The 24,461-nt window shown below is 44.0% G+C and overlaps 1 protein-coding gene across 3 annotated transcripts in view; it reads left to right on the forward strand.

Moving 5' to 3' along the window:
- The first annotated feature begins 1,863 nt into the window (after nt 1-1,863).
- Nucleotides 1,864-24,461, forward strand: part of RASGRF2 (Ras protein specific guanine nucleotide releasing factor 2) — a 502,009-nt gene continuing 479,411 nt past the window's right edge. For all 3 annotated transcript variants that reach the window (XM_073624437.1, XM_073624439.1, XM_073624438.1), the window contains exon 1: nt 1,864-2,487. In XM_073624437.1, coding sequence (XP_073480538.1) covers nt 2,212-2,487 — 276 coding nt within the window. In that variant the 5' untranslated portion in view covers nt 1,864-2,211. The remainder of the gene's footprint in view (nt 2,488-24,461) is intronic.

A 24,461-nucleotide genomic window follows, 5' to 3' on the forward strand; every position in this document is an offset into this window, starting at 1 on the left:
GTACACAGTGCGGAGAGTATACACAGAGTACACAGTGAGGACAGTATACACAGAGTACACAGTGAGGACAGTATACACAGTGAGGACAGTATACACAGAGTACACAGTGCGGACAGTATACACAGTGAGGACAGTATACACAGTGAGGACAGTATACACAGAGTACACAGTGCGGAGAGTATACACAGTATGGACAGTATACACAGAGTACACAGTGCGGAGAGTATACACAGAGTACACAGTGCGGACAGTATACACAGTGAGGACAGTATACACAGTGAGGACAGTATACAAAGAGTACACAGTGCGGACAGTATACACAGTGAGGACAGTATACACAGTGAGGACAGTATACACAGTGAGGACAGTATACACAGAGTACACAGTGCGGAGAGTATACACAGAGTACACAGTGCGGACAGTATACACAGTGAGGACAGTATACACAGTGAGGACAGTATACAAAGAGTACACAGTGCGGACAGTATACACAGTGAGGACAGTATACACAGTGAGGACAGTATACACAGAGTACACAGTGAGGACAGTATACACAGAGTACACAGTGAGGACAGTATACACAGAGTACACAGTGCGGAGAGTATACACAGTATGGACAGTATACACAGAGTACACAGTGAGGACAGTATACACAGAGTACACAGTGCGGAGAGTATACACAGTATGGACAGTATACACAGAGTACACAGTGAGGACAGTATACACAGTGAGGACAGTATACACAGAGTACACAGTGAGGACAGTATACACAGTGAGGACAGTATACACAGAGTACACAGTGAGGACAGTATACACAGAGTACACAGTGCGGAGAGTATACACAGTATGGACAGTATACACAGAGTACACAGTGAGGACAGTATACACAGTGAGGACAGTATACACAGAGTACACAGTGCGGAGAGTATACACAGTATGGACAGTATACACAGAGTACACAGTGCGGAGAGTATACACAGTATGGACAGTATACACAGAGTACACAGTGAGGACAGTATACACAGTGAGCACAGTATACACAGAGTACACAGTGAGGACAGTATACACAGAGTACACAGTGCGGAGAGTATACACAGTATGGACAGTATACACAGAGTACACAGTGAGGACAGTATACACAGAGTACACAGTGAGGACAGTATACACAGAGTACACAGTGAGGACAGTATACACAGTGAGGACAGTATACACAGAGTACACAGTGAGGACAGTATACACAGAGTACACAGTGCGGAGAGTATACACAGTATGGACAGTATACACAGAGTACACAGTGAGGACAGTATACACAGTGAGGACAGTATACACAGAGTACACAGTGAGGACAGTATACACAGAGTACACAGTGCGGAGAGTATACACAGTATGGACAGTATACACAGAGTACACAGTGAGGACAGTATACACAGTGAGGACAGTATACACAGAGTACACAGTGAGGACAGTATACACAGAGTACACAGTGCGGAGAGTATACACAGTATGGACAGTATACACAGAGTACACAGTGAGGACAGTATACACAGTGAGGACAGTATACACAGAGTACACAGTGCGGAGAGTATACACAGTATGGACAGTATACACAGAGTACACAGTGCGGAGAGTATACACAGTATGGACAGTATACACAGAGTACACAGTGAGGACAGTATACACAGTGAGGACAGTATACACAGAGTACACAGTGAGGACAGTATACACAGAGTACACAGTGCGGAGAGTATACACAGTATGGACAGTATACACAGAGTACACAGTGAGGACAGTATACACAGAGTACACAGTGAGGACAGTATACACAGAGTACACAGTGAGGACAGTATACACAGTGAGGACAGTATACACAGAGTACACAGTGCGGAGAGTAGTCGGGCGGTGCGCTCCTCTCCGGATTAGTGCGGGTCACGTGACTCCCCCCCCTCCGGCACATCCCGGTGTTCTCCCCGTAGGGTGGGCGCTCACTCTGCGCTCCTCGGCCGTGCAGTGTACACGGGTGGGCGGCGGGAGGAAGTTGCTGCACGTGGGTAGAAGAGCGGAGTTGTACACAGAAGACGGAGTGACACCGCAGCGGCAGGAGACTCAGGGGCCACACACCTGCAGCCAGGGGCCACTTGTGCAGCGATCGGCGGGGACGGATGGTGCGGAGTGCCGTTGCTCGGGAATCGCAATGTCCTGAGGCTCGGGATCATGCAGAAGAGTGTGCGCTGTAACGAGGGCCACGCTCTGTACCTGGCACACCTGGCCCGCAAGGAGGGCACCAAGAGGGGGCAAGTCAGCAAGAAGGCGGCCGAGACCAACAGGTGGCACGACAAGTGGTTCGCCCTCTTCCAGAATGTCCTCTTCTGCTTCGAGGGCGAGCAGAGCGCCCGACCCTCCGGACTCTACATGCTGGAGGGTGCCAGCTGCGAGAGGGTCCCCCCACCCATAGTGGGCAGCGGGGGCAAGGAGAGCATGGAGAAGCAGGTACACCCCACCAATGTCTACCCCTATATATATATATATATATATATACTGGGCTCCGCTCCTGCCCTGGACACTAGCTGCATGGAGTTTGTATGTTCTCCCTTTGGGTTCCTCTCACTCTCCAAACACATGCAGGTAGGTGAATTACCCCCTGTGTGTACATACTGGCAGTGTACATGGCTGATCACATTCTACACTGACCCCTCCAATCATATAGGACCCCACTGATATCTATGTATACTGCCATTCGGACTTGTCCAGATCTTGGCTCATCTTGGATCACTTTTTTGGATATGGGGGGTGACATGCAGAATGTGATCACCCATGTACATTGCCACTTCATACAGACAGGGGACAACCTACCAGCATGGCTTAGGAGTGTGCCAGGAAACTGGAGTACCTGGAGGATACCCACACTGGGAGAACATGCAAACTCCATGCAGATAGCCCAGATTCAAACCAAGGGCAGCTAGGCACAAGTACCAACCACTAACCTACTGTTCTGCCTATATACCTGTATATACTATATATATATATATATATAATTTTACTTTGTGAGGACCATGTTGCTAATTGTACCATCCATGCAAACACATCTAGTGGGCTGCAAATCACAGCCAATAATTATCTAGTAAAGTAGACATGCGGTACCAGTTCAAAATACAATTTCTTCATTCCAGAATAATGGGTTTGGGTGTCGGGACTTGATAAAGGGTAGGGACACTCAAAGGGGATGAGGACTTGATAAAGGGTAAGGACACTCAAAGGGGAAGAGGACTTAAAATAGATACTGAGGATTTAAGGAAGGAACCGAGGAATTGAGAAAGGGACTGAGGACTTAGGAAAGGGTCTAATGACTTGAGAAAGGGACTAATGACTTGAGAAAGGGACTGAGGACTTGAGAAAGGAACTGAGGACTTGAGAAAGGGACTAATGACTTGAGAAAGGGACTGAGGACTTGAGAAAGGAACTGAGGACTTGAGAAAGGGACTAATGACTTGAGAAAGGGACTGATGACTTGAGAAAGGGTCTAATGAATTGGGAAAGGGACTGAGGACTTGAGAAAGGGACTAATGACTTAAAAAAGGGACATAGGGCTTCAGAAAGAGACTGAGGGCTTGAGAAAGGGAATGGTGATTTAAGAAAGGGACTGAGGACTTTGGAAAGGGACTGCTGATTTAAGAAAGGGACTGGGGACTTGAGAAAAGGACTGGTGACTTAAGAAAGGGACTGGGGGCTTGAGAAAGGGACTTATGACTTAAGAAAGGGACTGCAGACTTGAGAAAAGGACTGGGGACTTGGGAAAAGGACTAAGGATGTAAAATAGGGACTAAGAAAGGGACTGAGGACTTAAGAAAGGGCAGTATGCTTGATGGTGACTAAGGACTTGAGAAGAGACAGGACCCCCAAAGCCTTTCCTCTGATATGTTCCTCGTATACAGGTTAAGATTTTGCAGGATTAAAAAATTAGGAAAATGTTTTTGAACCTATGTCACTCCTCCACTTTATCGGAGACCCATATATATATATATATATATATATATATATATATATATATATATATATATATACGGTGTTTGGTCTGTATTATTATACAACTACCTGAAGGAGTATCAATCCATTGTCAGGATCCCCCTGATATTGGATACTCGGGGTAATTACTATTGCTTAGTTGTGTAGATGATGTAGATGATGTATTTGATGTATAGGTGACATTAACAGGTCTTCATGTAGCAGCAAACATCTCCGGCTGATGGGTGTCAATGGAAATGGCAGTCAGAGGTGTGTGATTATGTTAAGCGGTTGTGTTGCCCGGGGTGTCCAGCTGTGCTCCAGTCCTGTGAAGGTGTGTTTGGCGATCCAAGCATGCACGTTTATGTAAAAATATGCAGAAAGGAAGACAGGGAGATCATACCTGCACATCTAATGGGCTTCTCAGTCTGTGATTACCCTTTAGGTGCTGATGGATCTGACAAATGATCATTTTCCTGATTCATAAATATTTAGTATTTTATTATGCAGGAGAGTTTATGCCAGTTGTCTGTGTCCTATCTCGGGGAACAATCTGAAACTGAGTGCAAAACTCCAACCTGGCCAGTAGTCTTTTTTCCTATGGGAGAATTTCCAAATGGCTCAGCAGCACTTGGTGATATTGTGTGCATATTTTAATTGTCATCCAGTTTGGCTGGATTTGCAAGTATTAGACAATTTGTCAAAATGACTCTCAACAGTGCATTGCAGCTGCCTGCGTGTGAGCTTCCATTTCTTGTAGTATTTGTGACCCCTGACTACTGGGGTGCTCTGATATACCAACACTTGCCAACTTCTATGGTTGCCAGCTGTGCCTGCTGTCTCCTGTGGCCACTGCCTTCTGTGCCTGCTGCATTCTGTGGCTACTGTCCCCTGTGCCCACTGCCTTCTGTGCCCTCTTTCTCCTGTGCCCACTGTCTTCTGTGCCCACTGTCTCCTGTGCCCGCTGCCTTCTGTGTCCACTGCCTTCTGTGCCCATTGTCCCCTGTGCCCGCTGTCCCCTGTATCCACTGTCCTCTGTGCCTGCTGACTCCTGTGCCCACTGTCTCCTGTGCCCCTGTGCCCGCTGCCTTCTGTGCCCAGTTTCCTGTGTCCTCTACCTTCTTGCCCACTGTCTCCTGTGTCCGCTGCCTTCTGTGTTCCCTGTCTCCTGTGTCCTCTGCCTTCTTGCCCACTGTCTCCTGTGTCCTCTGCCTTCTTGCCCACTGTCTCCTGTGTCTGCTGCCTTCTGTGTCCAATGTCTCCTGTTTCCTTTGCCTTCTTGCCCACTGTCTCCTGTGTCCGCTGCCTTCTGTACCCCTTGTCTCCCGTGTCTTCTGCCTTCTGTGTCCATTGTCTCCTGTGTTCTCTGCCTTCTTGCCCCCTGTCTCCTGTGTCTGCTGCCTTCTGTGCCCACTGCCTCCTGCTTCCACTGCCTTCTTTGCCCACTGTCTCCTGTGCCCACTGCCTTCTACACCCACTGTTTCCTGCACCCACTGCCTCTTCTGTCCACTGCCTACATTTCCCACTGTGTCCTGTGTCTGCTGCCTTCTGTGCCCACTGTTGGCTGTGTCCGCTGCCTTCTGTGCCCACTGTCTCCTGTGCCTGCTGGTTCCCATGCCTTCTGACTGTTGTGCCCACTCCTTCCTGTGGCCGCTGAATCCTATGCCCACTGTCTCCTGTGCCTGCTAACTCTTGTGCACCCTGCCATCTGCACTCACTGCCTCCTGTGCCCTCCTGTGTACCTCTGCCAGCTTAGCCTGCTGCCTCCTATGCCCACTGTCTCTTGTGCCCACTGTCTCCAGTGCCCACTGCCTCCTGTGCCATACTATTGTCCCATCACTGTTATGAATGTCATTAATAACTAATAATGAGTCTCAGGAGGTGGGAAGAGGTTGGCAGAGCTGACACTCAGGAAGCTGGTATTCTGGGATGTAGTGAATCCAGTGAAGATGTGCAGGTGCTCTGTCTTTATTATAACTTCATTGTGGTCACAGATTCTCTTTAACCTTTCTGCTTTCTGTGAATGAAGTAATGTGTATCTATAGGAGAAGTGATTGCAATCACAGCTCTGCTGTTGAATATAATTGCAGTCTACCATGCCGTGTCTTGCAGAGAGAAGCACTTTGTTCATGCTTTGCTTAGCTCCTCATACTGAGAGGTTCACTGAAATGTGAAAATGTATCAAAGTTACCCCAGAATTTCTATTGTAACATTTCATCTCAAATCATCCAGTCTGATATAAGGGGTTGTCTTGTGAAGGTTTGAGTTCGGAAAGCGTGTTCGTTTCCGATATTTTGAATATTAAAGTGGAACTAAAAGCTGTGAATGGTTAGGGAACATTTGACACTGGAAGATCTTTGAGGATACGAAAACCCTTCAGATCCACATACGCTGGAAGCATCCTGTGTGTGGGAGATGCAGCACTTACTGCTAGCGGATGCTTGTTGTTGGCATACAATCAGAAGAGTTATTTCTTAGCACTTTGTTTATTATGACATCTAGGTCTGTTTGGTACACTATGCTCTTACAACGAAGGAATATTTCACAGCGTTAAAGTGGACTTTCAAAGCAAAAAAAAATAAAAATTTTGCTTCATCACAACCTTTTCCCTCCACAAATTTGAAATGACAACACTTGTTATGTTTTTCCTTTAAAAAAAAAAAAAACATTCCTTCCTCCTCGCCACCTTTCACCATTCTCACCTAGACAATAATGACATCAGTCCTGTTCCAGGAGCCACCTGGGATGTCTGGTGTAGCTATCCCAGGAGGTATCAACTTCCCTACAGTAGCTGGGGAAGGACTTGGCAGCATGTCATCAGGGTACCAGCTGCAAGAACCCGCAAGTGACCACTTAACCCCCCCCCATGACGTAAGGAAAAAAAATGGAGACCTAGGCGCAATGTGTGGAATAGAGCAGGACAAAGCTGCATTCATTGAGCATGTGAGTTTATTACTTGAGCATAAACCAGCAGAGCCTAAACAATGATCTTCCTGGAAGGATTATCGGGTATTTTAAGGACAGCTGTAAATTTGAAAAAATTTAAGTTACTTTTTTAATTGCATTGTCTGACATTTTATTGATTGGACTTCCATCTCCAATAATGTGTATTTGTAGTAGTACTTAGTACAAAGTACAAAGTACTTTGTATCTTACCTGTCCTTAGGTGTACTGGTTGCAGGGTGGATATAAATCAATGATTTAAAAAAAAAAAAATAGATTTTTTTTTTTTTTTTAATTTAAATCTGATTTTTTTGATTTTTATCAAATTTATTTAATAAAATGCTTTTGGAGTAAAAATGTATCTAAAGATAGTTTTCTGGGGCATGGCTTGCAGTGCATGGAGTAGGACGCACTGAAGGCTCTCTCCACCGAGACTCCTGACTTCCATCCTGTATTATCCCTCTCACAAGTTGCCCCTGCTGCTGCAGCATAACCCTGTGCACAGTATACCTCGGGCTACCGATTGGTATCATCCCCGGCCATAACAGACATGTCCCGGTGTGGTAAAGTTCTGCAAGCAACCCCGGACCACCTGGCTCAAGATGCACCCCGGTCAGCAAAAGAGGCTGCCCAGAAGCTTTTCGCCAAGTCCCACCACAAGGATACCTCTGCTAAGGGGACCAGCGGCGCAGCAGGGACCCATCCATTGATCCCCCTGTGGAGTATGAGACAGAGCAGCAATGGGCCGAGGACCCAGCGGGACTTCTCTGGGACAAAGTGAGTACTCCAGCACTCCTGAACACAGACAGGGTTCCCACTGCACCTGATACTCAAGACCCAGAGCCCACTCTAAGAGAAATCTTTCTTGCAATCTCATCCTGCAATGCTAATCTCACTAACCTAACCACAGAATTTAAAGGAGTGAAGCCGGAGGTTGCTCTGATCCGATAGGACATGCAAAAGCTGAGGGACCGCACTGCAGCCCTGGAAGGTCGCATGAGCACTATAGAAGATGATGTGGCACCATTAAAACACGAGGTACGCCAAGTGCAAAACCTGACCTCCACCCACGCTGCATGCTTGGAAGATATGGAGAACAGGCTGAGAAGGAACAATGTGCTGGCTGTGGGTATACCAGAGAGGGCTGAAGGGAAAAACCCTGTTGCCTTTATTGAAAGGTGGCTCAATGAAACCTTTGGCAAAGAAGCCTTCTCTCACCTGTTTGCTGTGGAAAGAGCACATTGTGTACCTGCCAGACCTCCTCACCCTGGTGAACCGCCAAGACTGTTTCTATTTAAATTCTTGAATTTCAAAGATAGAGACGCTGCTCTTTACCTGGCCAGAACCAAGGGAGAGGCTATGAAGATGGACAATGTTTTGCAGAACTACAAAGAAAATGGGAAAAGTTTACAGAGCTAAAGAAGAGACTCAGGCACTTTGGTGTTACCTACGCCATGTTATACCCTGCTCGGCTGCGGGTGGCAACCAATGATGAAACCCATTTTTTTGACAACCCTTCTGTGGCCTCTGACTGGCTGGATTGGATGGAACATACCCTGGACATGATTGATCTAGGAAGCTCTACTTGCTTTATCTCCTTGTAGGAGTAGCACTGGGATACCAGCTGCACCAACCCATTGCCCTGGGAATGGTATACCTCTTTAGGGCCGTGTAGATGCATTTTGCTCTCTATATTTGATCTATTTCTTTAAGTGGAACTTGCAAGTCCCTTCGGCTCAGAGGGCGACTCATAAACGTTGGGGCCCCCTCAACCTTTTTCCCGCGTGACCGTTCCACTCAAGTTTATTTCCTGAGTTCTATGGAGATGCTATTGCTCTTCTCTTTTATTTTTATTTGTGTTTATTTTGTTTTTTCTACGTTGGGCTCTGTTGGCCCAAAGTGGAGATGTGCCTCGCAATGCTAACTGTGTGACTGTCCACTAATCCCTTGTTGTCCTCCTCCCAAACAGCCGGACTATGCATGCTGCAGTGATGTATATCCAGACCTGCTTCGACCTCTGTAAGCAACAAATGTATACACTTACTTTCTTAATACCTATAATGTTTGCAACCATGCTCTTAGTATATCTCTTCTTTACCTGCCTGCTACAGGGTACCAGTCCCCTATGTGCCCTTATAACGCGGTATAGCCCTTATGGCGGTTGAATATAATCTGATTTCATGGAATGTGAGGAGGCTGGGGGATGGAGTGAAGCGGCAGGCTCTTTTTTCGGCTCTTAAATTATATCGTTCTGCCGCGGTGGGCTTGCAGGAGAAACACCTCCAGCCAACTACTCTATCTATGCTAAGGACCCGCAACTACGGTACAGTTTCACTCCACCCATACATCCTACTTTAGAGGAGTTAGCATTCTAATATCTCACGCTGTCTCTTTTAGTCTGGTTCATTCACCGGTAAACGATCACAGCAGATTAATTTTTTTGCTATGTAAACTTGATGGTTTGCTATGTATTGTTGCCAATGTCTATGTCCATCCGCCTTTCTCTTCCGAGAGCCTGAACTGCCTAGCTCAGTTTATTGCACCATATCCCAGTGTACCTGTTTGGGTCATGGGAGACTTTAATAACCTTCTAGATAAAAAACTGGATAAATGGTCGCCCCACAGTGGACGCCAAGTAGACCCCTCTGGTTATACTTCGTTCGCTAGGCTAATTACGGAGCTCGGTCTGGGGGATGTGTGGAGGGACAGGTACCCTGACCGGAAATACTACTTATGTTACTCTGCAACTCATAGAGCTCTTTCACAAATTGATTTCTGCCTATGTAATCCTCTAGCTATGCAAAAGGTTTCCCTAATAGAATGTGCCACGTAGTATCCAAGATCATTCCCTCCTTAGAGCGCTAATTTCTGTCCCAGGCAACCCCCGGGGGAGAGGCTGTGGAAGGTGAACCCATTTTGGCTCCATCTGTTTCCCTGTTGACTCTATACCGAGGGCCCTGGATGACTTTATAAAACATAATGAGGGCATGGCGGCCTTGGGAGTTTTCTGGGATGCTCTTAAGGCACACCTCAGGGGTCTTAATATTCGTCAAATATCTCAGATTAAAACGGCCACCAAAGAATGGGAATCCCTGGTACTGAGTGAAGCTAAAAAGCAGAGGAAACCTATATAGCTAACCCCATGCAGGCCTCAGAGCATAGCTGGTTGGAAGCTCAGACTCTTCACCAAAAAGTTGTACGGACCGCTGTGGAGAAGAAGCGATTTTTCTTACAGCAATGGTACTTTGAAGAAGGGGAGAATACTGGCCACTTGCTGGCTGTACTTTCCCAGTCCCAGCAGGCGAAATCACATATAGATTCTTTTTAAGGCCCCACAGGGGAATGTATACATAAACTGGATAGCATGACAGATGTATTTAAAGATTTTTTAAATATCTACTCGTCTAAGGTTGCCCCAAGGGAGGAGTTGGTGCAATTTTTGGATCAATGCCCCCTCCCTACTTTATCTCTAACTGCTCATAAGGCACTGGATGCGCCTATTAAGTTGGAAGAACTGACTGAAGCAGTGATGGCAATGGCTAATAGCAAATCCCCAGGTACTGACGGTCTCCCTGCAGAAGAGGTAAAGCGAGCCCCTCCTGCCTTTTCTATTAAAAACTCTTAACGACGCTCTTAAAGGTGGTTGCCTCCCTCATTCCACAAATGAAGCGGTTATCGTAGTAATCCCGAAACCTGGAAAGGACCCACTCCTACCTGATTCCTATTGACCCATCTCTCTAATTAACACTGATGTTAAGTTGTTGGCCAGGGTACTTGCAACCAGACTGACGGGTGTGGTTTCTGGACTGGTGCATTTGGACCAGTCAGGAATTATACCAGCCAGATCGACGTCGTTGAACATACGTAGACTATTCCTGAATATCCAGCTCCCGGTAGATTATCCTGGCAACAGGGCGGTATTCTCCCTTGACACTGCCAAGGCTTTTGATAGCATTGAGTGGAGATATAAATGGGCGGTGCTGCGGAGGTTCCGAGTGGGGAAGACCTTTCTCTCCTGGGTTCAGTTGCTATATGCGGATCCTAGAGCGAGCGTTAGAATCAACGGAGCTCTGTCTTTTTGGCTGCTCAGTTGCAGCACCTATCTGGGTGGGACCTGCAGGGAATGCTAGACCCCTCCAGGACATTGCTGATTAAATCCCTTGAGGAATACTCAACGATGTCCCAACTGGAGATGGGACTCCCAGCGGCCTCACCAGAATGCCCAACTGTACAACTAATTGCCAAACTGTGGAAAAAAATTAAAAAGAGAATGGGGATGACAGGGTTCCTGGCATGTATTCCAATTTGTCGTAATAGTTCATACCCCAAATTGGTCAAAATCCATGGCTACTCAATATGGCAGAGGGCTGGAATTTAATACCTCTCGCAGTTGTTCGACGGGTCTAATTTGAAACCTTATGACCAATTGCGACAGGAAGTTCCACAGCTTTGCAATAGCCATTATCTATACTTACAAGTGAAACACGCTCTGAGAGTGTAAGACAGAAGTTCGAATTTTCACATGGAAGAGTCTGACTTTCTTACCTCAGTTCTGGCTACTTCTGATAAAAAAGGCAGTATCTCCCAAATCTACGCATGTCTGCTATCATATATACAGGCTCCAGACTTGTTACCGTGTAGGGATAAATGGGAATCTGATATCGGCCCTATTGATGAGGAAAGATGGACGCAGATCCTAGCTACTGGCCCATTGGTTTCTGTATCTGCCTCACAGAAACTATGAAATTTGTTTATTCTCCATCAGACCTATAGAACCCCTGTTCAACAGGTGGGGTAGGAGGGACTCCCCCTTGTGTCCGAAATGCCAAATTCACCCTGGCACTCTGATACACCTATTGTGGAAATGTCCAAAACTGGTGAGATACTGGCAAAATGTGCTTGGAGTCATTAACAGTGTCCATCAGTTACAATTACCACTGTGCCCGGCTACTTGACTGCTTGGTAATCTAGAAGAGGAATTATACTCCCCACCTACCTACACTGCTCTATTCAGGCTATTATATCTAGAAACTATATTGGCTCTCGCCTCAGGTGCCTACGGCACACCGATGGACACAGCATTTGAATGCTATAATGGATAGGGGGAGATCTGCATATCAGCACAGGAATGCAAGTGGCAAATTTACAAAAATCAGGCAGGAATTGCTAGACACCCCTGCGGTGGCACCGACTCAGTTGATCCGTGATAGATTGCTTTAGATGTGAGTGATTCATCTTGGAGTGTGTGGCTGGCTGGTGGGGGGGATGGACAGGAGGAGGTGATGATCAGTCTATCATACACATATTTTGGTTGGTTAAAAGGACTACACACACACTGGAAATCTGTTTTAGCTTTAGTTTTATTGAAGTTTTGTTTATTACATGATGCCAAAAACGAACCCCTACTTGCTGTTGCAAAATGTATAAAATGTATACCTTGTTGTGCCATAAGAACACTGCATATTGGTTTGATTTCTGTATTATACAGCCATTATTGTACTGTTTATTGTACCGGAAATATTTTCCTAATACGGAAGTTGTAATTTTAAACTTATTGCTTTTATGTACAATAAAAACTATTTTCTGATAAAAAAAAAGATAGTTTTCTATTTAAGCTACATTAATAATTTAGTTTATTCAGCATGAAACAGAGCTTAGTTATATGGCATGAGGCTGTATATTCTCCAATATTTACATTTTTGGTAAACTCGTTCAATGAATCCAAGCTCTGCAAACTGAGATAACATGCACTGCATTGATGCATTCACACAATGTCACAGTAACCATGAGATAAAACAAAGTTCAGCAATATTCCTTTATCCCATTGTTTTGCAAATCTATGTACACTACAAACTGTATGATTGAATCGGTTCTGATATCGTTGTTTTACTAACCTGACAGCTTGTTATTCTAAGTAGGAAACCTTCATTTTGTATGCAAATATTAAAGATTCTAACTACCAGCAAGAAGTCCTTACATTTAAAGAGCCCCTGTCATTTCAGATCCATCATGGCAGCGCCTGTTAGCGGACATCCACGCACTTGGTGCCGCCATGTCCCTCACCTTGTTGTGTCACTGCCGTATCACCAGCCGTCCCATTAAAGTGAATGGGACCGTCGGTGAGTCACCAGCAGGTCAGAGGAGAAGCCGCTGCAGGACAGAGATGACAGTTGCTCTTTAAAAATTATGATTTAAATCGAGATGATTTGAATCAAGTCTTTTTACTAGTGATTTTAATCACGGCTGGATGCATTCATTTTCTTTTTAATGCTTTTTTATTTTATTTTTACCTGGTCATCCAGCCAGCAACACACCTAGAGTGACAACGATCACACACTGTACTCTATCTTTGGAGCAGCATTGTCAACCTAATATTAGTCTTAGGACTACAGAACAACTCCCTTTACACTCATTACATAGGGATGTTCTGTTAACCTAACTTTTTTCAGATAATGATGCAGAGTGCAAAGGACAGCACTGTACTTCTGGCAGGATGGACAGTTATCTTTTGCACTTATCTAACAGATATAACAAAACACTTTCAAATGGTATATTTAAAGAGGAAGTGTACTGTGTCTGAGCATACCAAAAATGCTAATAAATTCATTTTTAATAATCAAACCTAACTCAACCATCGATCCATATCGCCATGATTTATTTTGCTGGGGAATTACTTTGAAAAACACCTCTAGCATTTCTGGCTGTGGCCATCTTGGGTAAGGGCAGATGACTTATGTAGCATTTACTTCCTGGAATCTATCTGCCCCTAGCTCAGGCATGCAGTCAGGTGGGTGAGCTTAGCCGAGTGAAGCCCTCCTCCAGATGAAAGAAAAGAAATGCTCCTGAAGACTCCTGGAATGTATGCCATCATTTTGGTCTAGGCCAGAAACCAGGAAGCAAAAGACGAAATGTCAAAAAAAGTTTAAAACAAGTAAAAATAAAATATCTTCCTATCTATTTACTAATGCTAGCAGCATTAGGATTAAAAATGGTGACTGTTCATTGAGAGAGTAAAGTTCTACTTTACCAGGCCCAAAGAGAGTGAATGAGAGTAGTTCATTGCAAGGGTTTACACATTTGTTGATTTTCAGTACTAAACAGGGGTTTTGTGTTACTGCTCTTTGACAGAATGCCCTCCCTGTGCAGAAAATTTCTTATTACAATGCTTGTTAAGATCCATATTGATTGCACTGAACCACGGAGATCTCCATCTAGTGGTTAATCTATGATTTTTTTTTATACATCTAATATAAAGACAAATATATAGAAATACAAGTTAGTAAAAGTGTAATGCCCCGTACACACGGTCGGATTTTCCGACGGAAAATGTGTGATAGGACCTTGTTGCCGGAAATTCCGACCATGTGTAGGCTCCATCACACATTTTCCATCGGATTTTCCGACACACAAAGTTTGAGAGCAGGATATAAAATTTTCCGACAACAAAATCCGTTGTCGGAAATTCCGATCGTGTGTACACAAATCCGACGGACAAAGTGCCACGCATGCTCAGAATAAATAAAGAGATGAAAGCTATTGGCCACTGCCCCGTTTATAGTCCAGACGTACGTGTTTTACGTCACCGCGTTTAGAACGATCGGATTTTCCGACAACTTTGTATGCAAGACAAGTTTGAGCCACCATCCGGCGGAAAAAATCCTAGGATTTTGTTGTCGGAATGTCCGAACAATGTCCAACCGTGTGTACGGGGCATATGTCTTATAAAAAATTACTTTATTATAGTAATTGCAATAATGTATAAAATATAAGCTTACTAAAGCTGCACTGTACTTTTACTTTAATAGAGGGAAAGAAGGGGGAGAAGACAGTGATTATCGTTAGCTGCTATAGCAGCCGATAGTAAAACTATGTTTTCTTAATTTCTAGCATTGTGTCTTTATACTTTTAATTGGCTGCGCAAATTCACTGCATTATGGTAATGCAGGGGTCGTGTCATGTTCTTTCCCATTACTGGAATTATTGACATTTAAAAAAATAGAAACATTCACATTTATAATACATTCCCATGGAATACACCTCTTTATAAATAAAAAGAGTTCAGCATTGCAATACAGTGCATCTGGAAAGTATTCACAGCACTTCACTTTTTCCAAATATTTGTTATGTTACAGCCTTATTCCAAAATGGATTACATTCATTATTTTCCTCAAAATTCTACAAACAATACCTCACAATGACAGCGTGGAAAAAGTTTGTTTGAAATCTTTGCAAATTTATTAAAAATATAAAAAGAAAAAAATCACATGTACATAAGTATTCATAGCCTTTGCTCAATACTTTGTTGAAGCACCTTTGGCACCAATTACAGCCTCAAGTGTTTTTGAGTATGATGCTACAAGCTTGGCACACCTATTTTTGGGCAGTTTCTCCCATTCTTCTTTGCAGGACCTCTCAAGCTCCATCAGGTTGGATGGGGAGTGTCGGTGCACAGCCATTTTCAGATCTCTCCCGAGATGTTCAATTGGGTTCTGGTCTGGGCCCTGCTTTACTGTAGGGATGGTATTGGCCAGGTGATGGTCGGTGCCTGGTTTCCTCCAGACGTGACACTTGCCATTCAGGCCAAAGAGTTCAATATTTGTTTCATCAGACCAGAGAATTTTGTTTCTCATGGTCTGAGAGTCCTTTAGGTGACTTTTGGCAAACTTCAGGTGGGATGTCATGTGTCTTTTACTGAGGAGTGGCTTCCGTCTGGCCACTCTACCATACAGACCTGATTGGTGGAGTGCTGCAGAGATGGCTGTTCTTCTGGAAGGTTCTCCTCTCTCCACAGAGAAATGCTGGAGCTCTGTCAGCGTGACAATTGGGTTCTTGGTCACTTCCCTGACTAAGGCCCTTCTTCCCCGATCGCTCAGTTTGGCCGGGCGGCCCGCTCTAGAGAGAGTCCTGGTGGTTCCAAACTTCTTCCATTCACGGATGATGGAGGCCACCCAGCTCGCGCTGACAGGATGGCGTGCATTCTACTGCCGTATGCTTGTATAGAGGCCCTCAGCAACATGAGCATGTCTTTTATAGTGACATCTGAGATGGGCTGGCCAGTAGTTGGAAACTGTGCAGTGGGGTCTGGGAAAGTGAGAGGAGGGTGCTATGAAGGAGAGGAGTCTGCCACATCCATAAGAACAGAAGATACATCTGGCTCCCTAGAATCTATGTTCGATCCAGATTTCACTGGGCTTGTGGAGGGAGATAAGGGGTTAACCTCCAGGGCATGGTGTGAAGTTTTCTCACCTGTGATGACAGGTTTTTCTGAGCCTGCGCTTGCTGCTCGAGCTGAGTAGGAAGGCTCTAGAGGTCCAGCAGCTGGCGGTGCATTGTGACACCCACCGCCATTTTGGTGAAGCCCACGCTGCATGGTCAGGTAGAAAGCCGATAATTTTATATATGAGGATGCTAGGAGGCTAGATGGCTCGCTGCTGGAGAGGTCCTGGGCTGTGATGTGGAAGCTGATTACCTGGTGCAGAGCGGAGCTCTGGATTTATGTGACCATACTGCTGACCACCACGGCCGGCCCGGTATTGTAAAACAGCGGCGACTGGGGGGGGGGGGGGGGGACCTGGGCAATATTCGCTCCATAAGATGCACTATATTCGTTCCATAAGACGCACAGACATTTCCCAAATTTTTGGGGGGGAAAAAGATTTCAAACAAACTTCTTTCAGGTTGTCATTATGGGGGTATTGTTTGTAGAATTTTGAGGAAAATAATGAATTTAGTCCATTTTGAATAAGGCTGTAACATAACAAATTGTGGAAAAAGTGAAGCACTGTGACTACTTTCTGGATGCACTGTATATCTCAATGGTAAAAGCCAATGCCCCCTCCCACCCTGTTCTAGGCACCCTTCAGGTGGGGAATGGGTGCTGCTTTTAGTTTCCATAGCAGGTTCGCTTTACTCCCATCCATGTATCTTGTAATGTCATTTTTCAAATATTCTCTTTCTTGTTTTAAAAAAAACAACAAAAAAACAATGTTTCTTTAAAGAAAGTTGTACAGTATATTAGATACGCTGTCACAAGTGATAGCGTGAGTGATTGTTTACATAGTTTCTCTTCTTGAAGAGGTATTCTTTCCTTTTTGAGGAATGGCCCGCAAAGACTTGCAGATCTTTCCCTGCAGGCAAATGTTTGTCTAGTATGGTATGTGCAACAATGAAGACACATGTACATTTCTCAAATATTTTCTTTCTTGTTTTTGAAGAAAAAAAAAACAGAATGTTTCTTTAACTACTTCCCGCCGGCCGGCCTTCAAATGACGGTTGGCCGGTGCAGCTCTCGTTCTGGGAGGCCGTCATATGACGTCCACCCAGAACGGACGCGCATCACGGCGATCGGTGGTGCGGTGTGTCAGACTGACTCTTTACCACGTGATCAGCCGTGTCCAATTGGACGCGGCTGATCACGATGTAAACGTGAAGAGATGTTGATCGGCTTTTCCTCACTCACGTCTGACAGACGCGAGTAGAGGAGAGCCGATCGGCGCTCTACTGACAGGGGCGGTGTGTGCTGATTGTTTATCAGCGCAGCCCCCCCTTGGATGCCCACCCTGGACCACCAGGTATGCCACCCTAGACCACCAGGGAAACACCAATCAGTGCCCAGGCAGCTGCCAATCAGTGCCCATCCCCAATGCCTGCCAGTGCCATCAGTGATGCCTATCAAAGCCATCTATCAGTGACGAATATCAGTGCCCATCAATGCCACGTATCAGTGCCCAGCAGTGCCACCCATAAGTACCCATCTGTGCAGCCTTTCAGTGCCCATCATTGTTGCCTATCAGTGCCCACCAGTGCCACCCATGAGTGCCCATCAGTGCCATCTATCAATGCCCATCAGTGCCACCTAGCAGTGCCCATCAGTGCAGCCCAGCCTATCAGTGCCACCTCGTAGGTGCTGCCTTATCAGTGCTCATCCTCACTGCCCATCAGTGCCACCTCATCGGTGCCGCCTCATCAGTGCCCATCAGTGAAGGAGAAAACTTACTTATTTACAAAATTTTATAACAATAACAAAAGAAAAACTTTTTTTATCAAAATATTCAGTCATTTTTTAATTTGATTAGCAAAAAATAAAAAACGCAGAGGTGATCAAATACCACCAAAAGAAAGCTCTATTTGTGGGAACAAAATGATAACAATTCTGTTTGGGTACAGTGTAGCATGACTGCGCAATTGTCATTTAAACAGCGCTGAAAATTGGCCTGGGCAGGAAGGGGGTGTAAGTGCCTGGTATTGAGGTGGTTAATGGCATGGCTGTGTGTTGAGTTATTTTGAGGGGACAGCAAATTTACACTGTTATACAAGCTGTACACTCACTACTTTACATTGTAGCAAAGTGTCATTTCTTCAGTGTTGTCACATGAAAAGATATAATAAAATATTTACAAAAATGTGAGGGGTGTACAAACTTTTGTGAGATACCGTACATACGACTCATACTTACAAACTGAGGGAGACAACAGGAAGTGAGTGGAAATCTACGTAATAAACACATCTTAAATGCTTTATACACATAAATTGTAAATGAGGCTAAATAAAGGGAGCAGATGTTGTATAATCTCTGGTGTGTTACTCTTCAACCATTTACTAAATGATTTCATTGTTGCTCAGAGGTTTTTAAACCCCTAAATTATCATGAAAACGGCTTATATCTGTAAAATCCCAAATAAAGACACCCTCGCTCTTTGTTTAGGTTTATAAAGGAGAACTCCAGCCAAAATGTTTTTTTTTTACATTTTAAATAGAGGTTACAATCTCTGTCTGCTCATTGCTCTCTGTGTCCCTGATATAGACATGTCCCTTCTTTTCCTGTGCGCTGACCAATTCGCACACGTTGTTGTACGTTGTGGCAGGCTGCATTAAGCAGATCTTTCAAAGTGAATGGGCTGAAACACACCACAATCTGGGGCACACTGTGCTTTATGCTGCATTGCGTTTTGAAGGTGCGTCTGGGTATCATTCACACTGAATAGCGACGCAGCGCACCAGTGGACCAATCAAATGCCGTTAATGGGCCAATGGTGGAAATCTTTTCAGCAGGGATGAAACAAAAGTACTAGTTTTAGCAGAGTTAAAAAAGGTTTAAACATCTGTCAAGTTTTATTGTCATGTGGTTTTTAACAATAGTACATGCAGAAGTTAGTTTTTTTGTTGGATGGAGTTCACATAGGAGTTAGTAGAAGTAGGAAGGAAGTGGAAGGCGATTTTTACCCTAAGTGTGGACAGTAGTGTCTATCCACAGCAGTCACTACAGGGCATACTTATTTTCGCACAGTACAGCGTGAAGCAAACCTAATGGTCTATGGAGTATTCATTTGTTCTGGAACATTTGACTTCGTGCTTCTTTTCTGCCCTGTGAAAGGAACACTTGTAAAGCCAGTTTGCTGAACAAGGGTGCGGTTTGCTTCAACAAAGATCATGGTCTAATCAAGGGCAATTATGCAATGGTGGCTCTAGTGGAGTTTTTTTATTGGGGAGGCAGCTTCCTCACAGTGGTCTCTCAAACTCACAAAAACTTTGGGAAGCCTGAGCACCTAGCTCTATGGTGATTCTGTTATGGAAACGGCAGCTTACTTTATATTTTTGTGCCACATCCAGTGATAAGCTAAACAATAAAACAATGGACCCCCTAATGGTGGACTTTTAAGGCACTTGGAGAAAATATTACAAAATATTAATACCAATGTAATTTAATAAATGTCAACATTAAAAACAGCAGTAATATACCAAATACTATCCAGAATGCATAACAGACATTTTTACATTTATGTGCACAATTTCAGAAGTATTCTTGCATCCGACGCGTTTCAGAGTAAATATACCTCCTTCCTCAGGGGTGGGTGTAAGTTAGAGACATTTTTATTCTAAAAAAGGGTATATAAGACAAAATAGAAATATATGTCAACATTCAAACATATATATAGGTATAGCAATATGGTTTAATCTCCATGTATTTTTACACTTACATTATTGTGGTGTGTTACTGACTTGGCATGCCATATAACTGAAAATGAAAAACAACAGCAGGGACAACCATAGAAATTCTTGGTTCCAAGAGGAAGCAGTGGTTTTCAATTGTTAAAAATTTGTTTGGAATCCGTATTGGGAAAGAATTGAGTTGAAAAAAATTCATTCAAAAATATCTTTGGTGAGGGAGGGGGGGTTAGATCCTCCCTTGGCCTTCCAAAAAAAAAAAGGGGAAGGGAGGCCTTTAGGGGGCGAAAGGATATAGTATTTCTGAGAATACACTGAGGCCAAGAGGCAAATCCTGCAAAAAAAGGGCATAATAGAAAAATTATAATAAAATGAATAAAAATAGTGTTTGTAATTTTCAGAAAAATATGACACATTTTTCTATTATGCCCTTTTTTTGCAGGATTTGCCTCTTGGCCTCAGTGTATTCTCAGAAATACTATATCCTTACGCCCCCTACTGGCCTCCCTTCCCCTTTTTTTGTTGGAAGGCCAAGGGAGGATCTAACCCCCCCTCCCTCACCAAAGATATTTTTGAATGAATTTTTTCATCTCAATTCTTTCCCAATACGGATACCAAACACATTTCTAACAATTGAAAACCATTGCTTCCTCTTGGAACCAAAATTTTCTATGGTTGACAGACCGTGTCCCTGCTGTTGTTTTTAATTTTCAGTTATATGGCATGCCAAGTCAGTAACACACCACAATAATGTAAGTGTAAAAATACATGGAGATTAAACCATATTGCTATACCTATATATATATATGTTTGAATGTTGACATATATTTCTATTTTGTCTTATATACTCTTTTTTAGAAAAAAAATGTCCCTAACTTACACCCACCCCTGAGGAAGGAGGTATATTTACTCCAAAACGCGTTGGGTGCAAGAATACTTCTGAAACTGTGTACATACGTGTAAAAATGTCTGTTATGCATTCTGTATAGTATTTGGTACATTACAACTGTTTTTAATGTTGAAATTTAATAAATTACATTGTATTAATATTTTGTAATATTTTCTCCAAGTGCCTTAAAAGTCCACCATTAGGGGGTCCATTGTTTTATTGTCTAGCTCTATGGTAAGGTTCTGTGTGACAGCAGCGTTATGCAAGTATGATCAACGGCTATGTTTTTCCCTGCTGCAAGCACAAAAAGTCTAGTGAGTGTGTACTCATCCTGACAGTTTCAAAGCCCAAGTGTAGCTACAATTTAAAAAATAATAAAAACATAAAAAGCAGCACTAAAGGTAAAATTAAAAAAAAAATAAAAACAGAAAAATCAGCACAAAAGGTATAACTTACAGTCAATAGGATGTGTCCCTTGTTATGATTCCTTGGTGGTTAGTAGGAATCCTCTGTCCATGCCCCTCCAACTTCTGCTGCCAAAATCTTCTGGTGTGGCGGAGGTCATCAAGCTTGCCCAACTATGTCTGCCCTTTCCGCCCAGCTATGCCATTTGTAGAAGCTATACTACAGCTTCTATGAATGAAATGTGATCTATGAATGGATGGAGCAGAACTATCATTCATCCAATGGTTCTACGTTCAGAGATTGCTTTCCATTCATAGAAACTGTAGTACAGCTTCTGTGAATGGTGGAGTTGGGTGGAAAGGGCATGCATAGTTGGGCTCTCTTGATGACCCCCTGCAGCACTGGAGGATTATGGAATCAGTGGGGAGGGCATGGTGGAAGAGGAGTTCATCTAAAAGAAGAGGCATGAGCAAGTGGGAAAAATCCTACAGACTCACAGTTATGATTCATGTACTCATTTTTTAATTTTTTAAAAATTTTAGCTACACTTATGCCGCGTACACACAAGCAGACTTTCCGGCGGACCGGACTCCGTCGAACAATTCGATCGTGTGTGGGCTCCAGCGGACTTTTTTCCCCAAAAGTCAGACGGACCTAGAAATAAAACATGTTTCAAATCTTTCCGACGGACTCGAGCCCGGTCAAAAAATCCGCTCGTCTGTATGCTAGTCTGACAGACTAAAACCAACGCTAGGGCAGCTATTGGCTACTGGCTATCAACTTCGTTATTTTAGTCCGGTCGTACGTCATCACGTACGAATTAGTCGGACTTTGATGTGATCATGTGTAGGCAAGTCCGTTCGTTGGGAAAGTCCGTCGAAAGTCCGTCGGATAGACCGTCGGACCAGTCCGGTCGAAAAGTTTGCTCGTGTGTACGCGGCATTAGGCTTTAACCCATACAGGGCACTGTTCAGCCCTTCTTTTGGTTCATTTGTGTAGTGTGAGTGCTACGATCTATGCCCAGGTATGGTTAAGCATACCCTGCCTGGGACTGCTTGGAAGAGAGAGGTGGTCTAGGGAATGGTTCACTTGTGGTCCTGTACAGTGTGCTTCAGTGTGAGAGCAAACTGTGCCTGAACTCTCCATAGATGACTGAGCACAGAGTCAGGGATCACTGTGGTTTGGTTTGCAGCGTCAATGATGTAAGTATACCCAGGAACACCAGTGGGGGAGGGGCAGCAAGTGAACTTGGGCATGGTTTGGTTCAACTGTGCCCAGCCAGGTGGAAAGTGATTGACCGACCAGTGATTGCATCCTTTCAGATTGAATCACTGCTTGACAGTGCCATGATATTCAGGATGCGTGAGTGCCCCCCTGCCTGAATACAATACCCAGCTGGGGAGATTTATCTTAACACCCTGTTTAGTGAACTGAACAAGAGAAAATCTAGTATGGCTAGCTTTTATTTCCGTGGACAATCTAAAGCCAGCCATAGATGGATCAAATCTCGGCTGGTCCCTGCTGAACAGCATATGTGAATGAAGACTTTATTTTGGAACTGTGAAGCAGATATTTTGTCCAGCCGGTCATCTACCCGGAGAGCTGCATAAGGACTTACTGGCTCAGTGACTAGAGACACGTCCATCCACTGCAAGGCCAAGCAGGCAGCCTAGATAAAGGTCATATAAGGTTACAGGGCCAGCCGGAGATTTGGGCTGTTTAGTCTGGGATAAGATTCCATTCTGTGGTGTCTGTCTCTCAATAATGTTTCTTATTTGGTACACATCTCTATTTACCCTGAGGTTTAAGTGCTGTCACAAATATAAATGCCTGTTGCAATCATTGCAGATTTGAAGAGTTTGAAAAGTTGGGGTTGCTGTCATATATTGTATGTGTCTTATATTACCTGAGGGAGCAATGCTTGAGAATGTCACCATGATTGTTAGGGACTAAAGCATTGATAGTCTGAAGAAAATATTATGAATAATACATTCACCTATCATTTTAAAGTGGAACTGTACACACACAGCATATTACTATGTCCTCCTTAATGCTAACAGTCACTGCTATTATTTCAAGTCTGGCACCTTCTTTCTTTGACCAGCAGCTGCTTATTGTGTAAGGTTAAAAAGATTACACTAAAAAGCGATCTTGGATCTCTTTTCAGAAGGCAGCTAAGCGGTGGCTTTCAGGCATTCAGGAAATGATCCTGCTACCTCCTAAATGCCTGTTTTTGCTTTCAGTTTTTGCAACTTTGGTTTGTGGCCGCAGCATGGTCCCATTGACTTATATAGGCATGTGGGACAGGTGGTGCTACTTGTAAACTTGACAAGCTGCACTAAATTTGCCTTATCTGCAATGCAAAGTATCAGGGTGTGTACTGTAAGGTCTGATTGTATGTTGTGTTTTAGATGGGCAGTTGGGGTTGGGATAGTAAAAACCGTGGCTCAGCCACTTGTTTTTCCTGTTCCCCACATGGCCACCCATGTGAAATTGTCTCAAATCCCGCTCTTGCACACTGGAGTCACATTGTTTCAACTCCATTCTTAGCAGCTTGCAGAATGTACATGTGCCTCTGGCAATGTACACAAAAAATTGCTAGGGGCAAGGGGAAGACATTTTTTTTTTTTATAATAATAATAATAAGAGGCATGCAAAGTTTATTCTGCCAAAAAGCTCTTCCTCTAGCAATTTATTTTGTACAGTTTCGTTCAACTATAAGATATAATAAAATATTGTTAGTTGCCTGATTGTGTCTGGCTTGGATACTGCTGAATCTCTGATCTGGAAAAGCAGGTCAGAGAAAATTCCTCACAACATTTCCAATTTACTGTACATACTTTATTATCTGGATTCATCAGTGTATGTTCTGTACGTTTTGCAGTAACACAAGACTGTGAAAACACTTTCATTTTCTGAACTTTTTTACAATGTTCAAAGGTTTAGTGGGGTCAAATCAATTATTGTTTTCAACCATAGTGACAAGAAAATTGGAAAGAGGCAATGAACCTACGGGCTAGTCTTTAATTGCTCAGCACTTCCAAAACTGGCAGAGTAATTTGAACTACTTGGCCTTTTCAGAAATACACAGCCCAATGCCATGCTGGTTGAGGAAACTGTCAACGGGGACCCAGAAGTGACATCCTATGACAGTGCGGTACCCGCTATGCTGGTCCCGGGCCTGCAGATGGGCAAGCAAAGCCCAGGATACATAACGAGGGACGCATGTGCAGGGGGGCACCTTTCCCATATGTGGAAGCAATTGGGCGGCGGAGGAGCC

Source organism: Aquarana catesbeiana, linkage group LG01 (assembly GCF_042186555.1).
Source record: "Aquarana catesbeiana isolate 2022-GZ linkage group LG01, ASM4218655v1, whole genome shotgun sequence".
Lineage (NCBI taxonomy): Eukaryota > Metazoa > Chordata > Amphibia > Anura > Ranidae > Aquarana > Aquarana catesbeiana.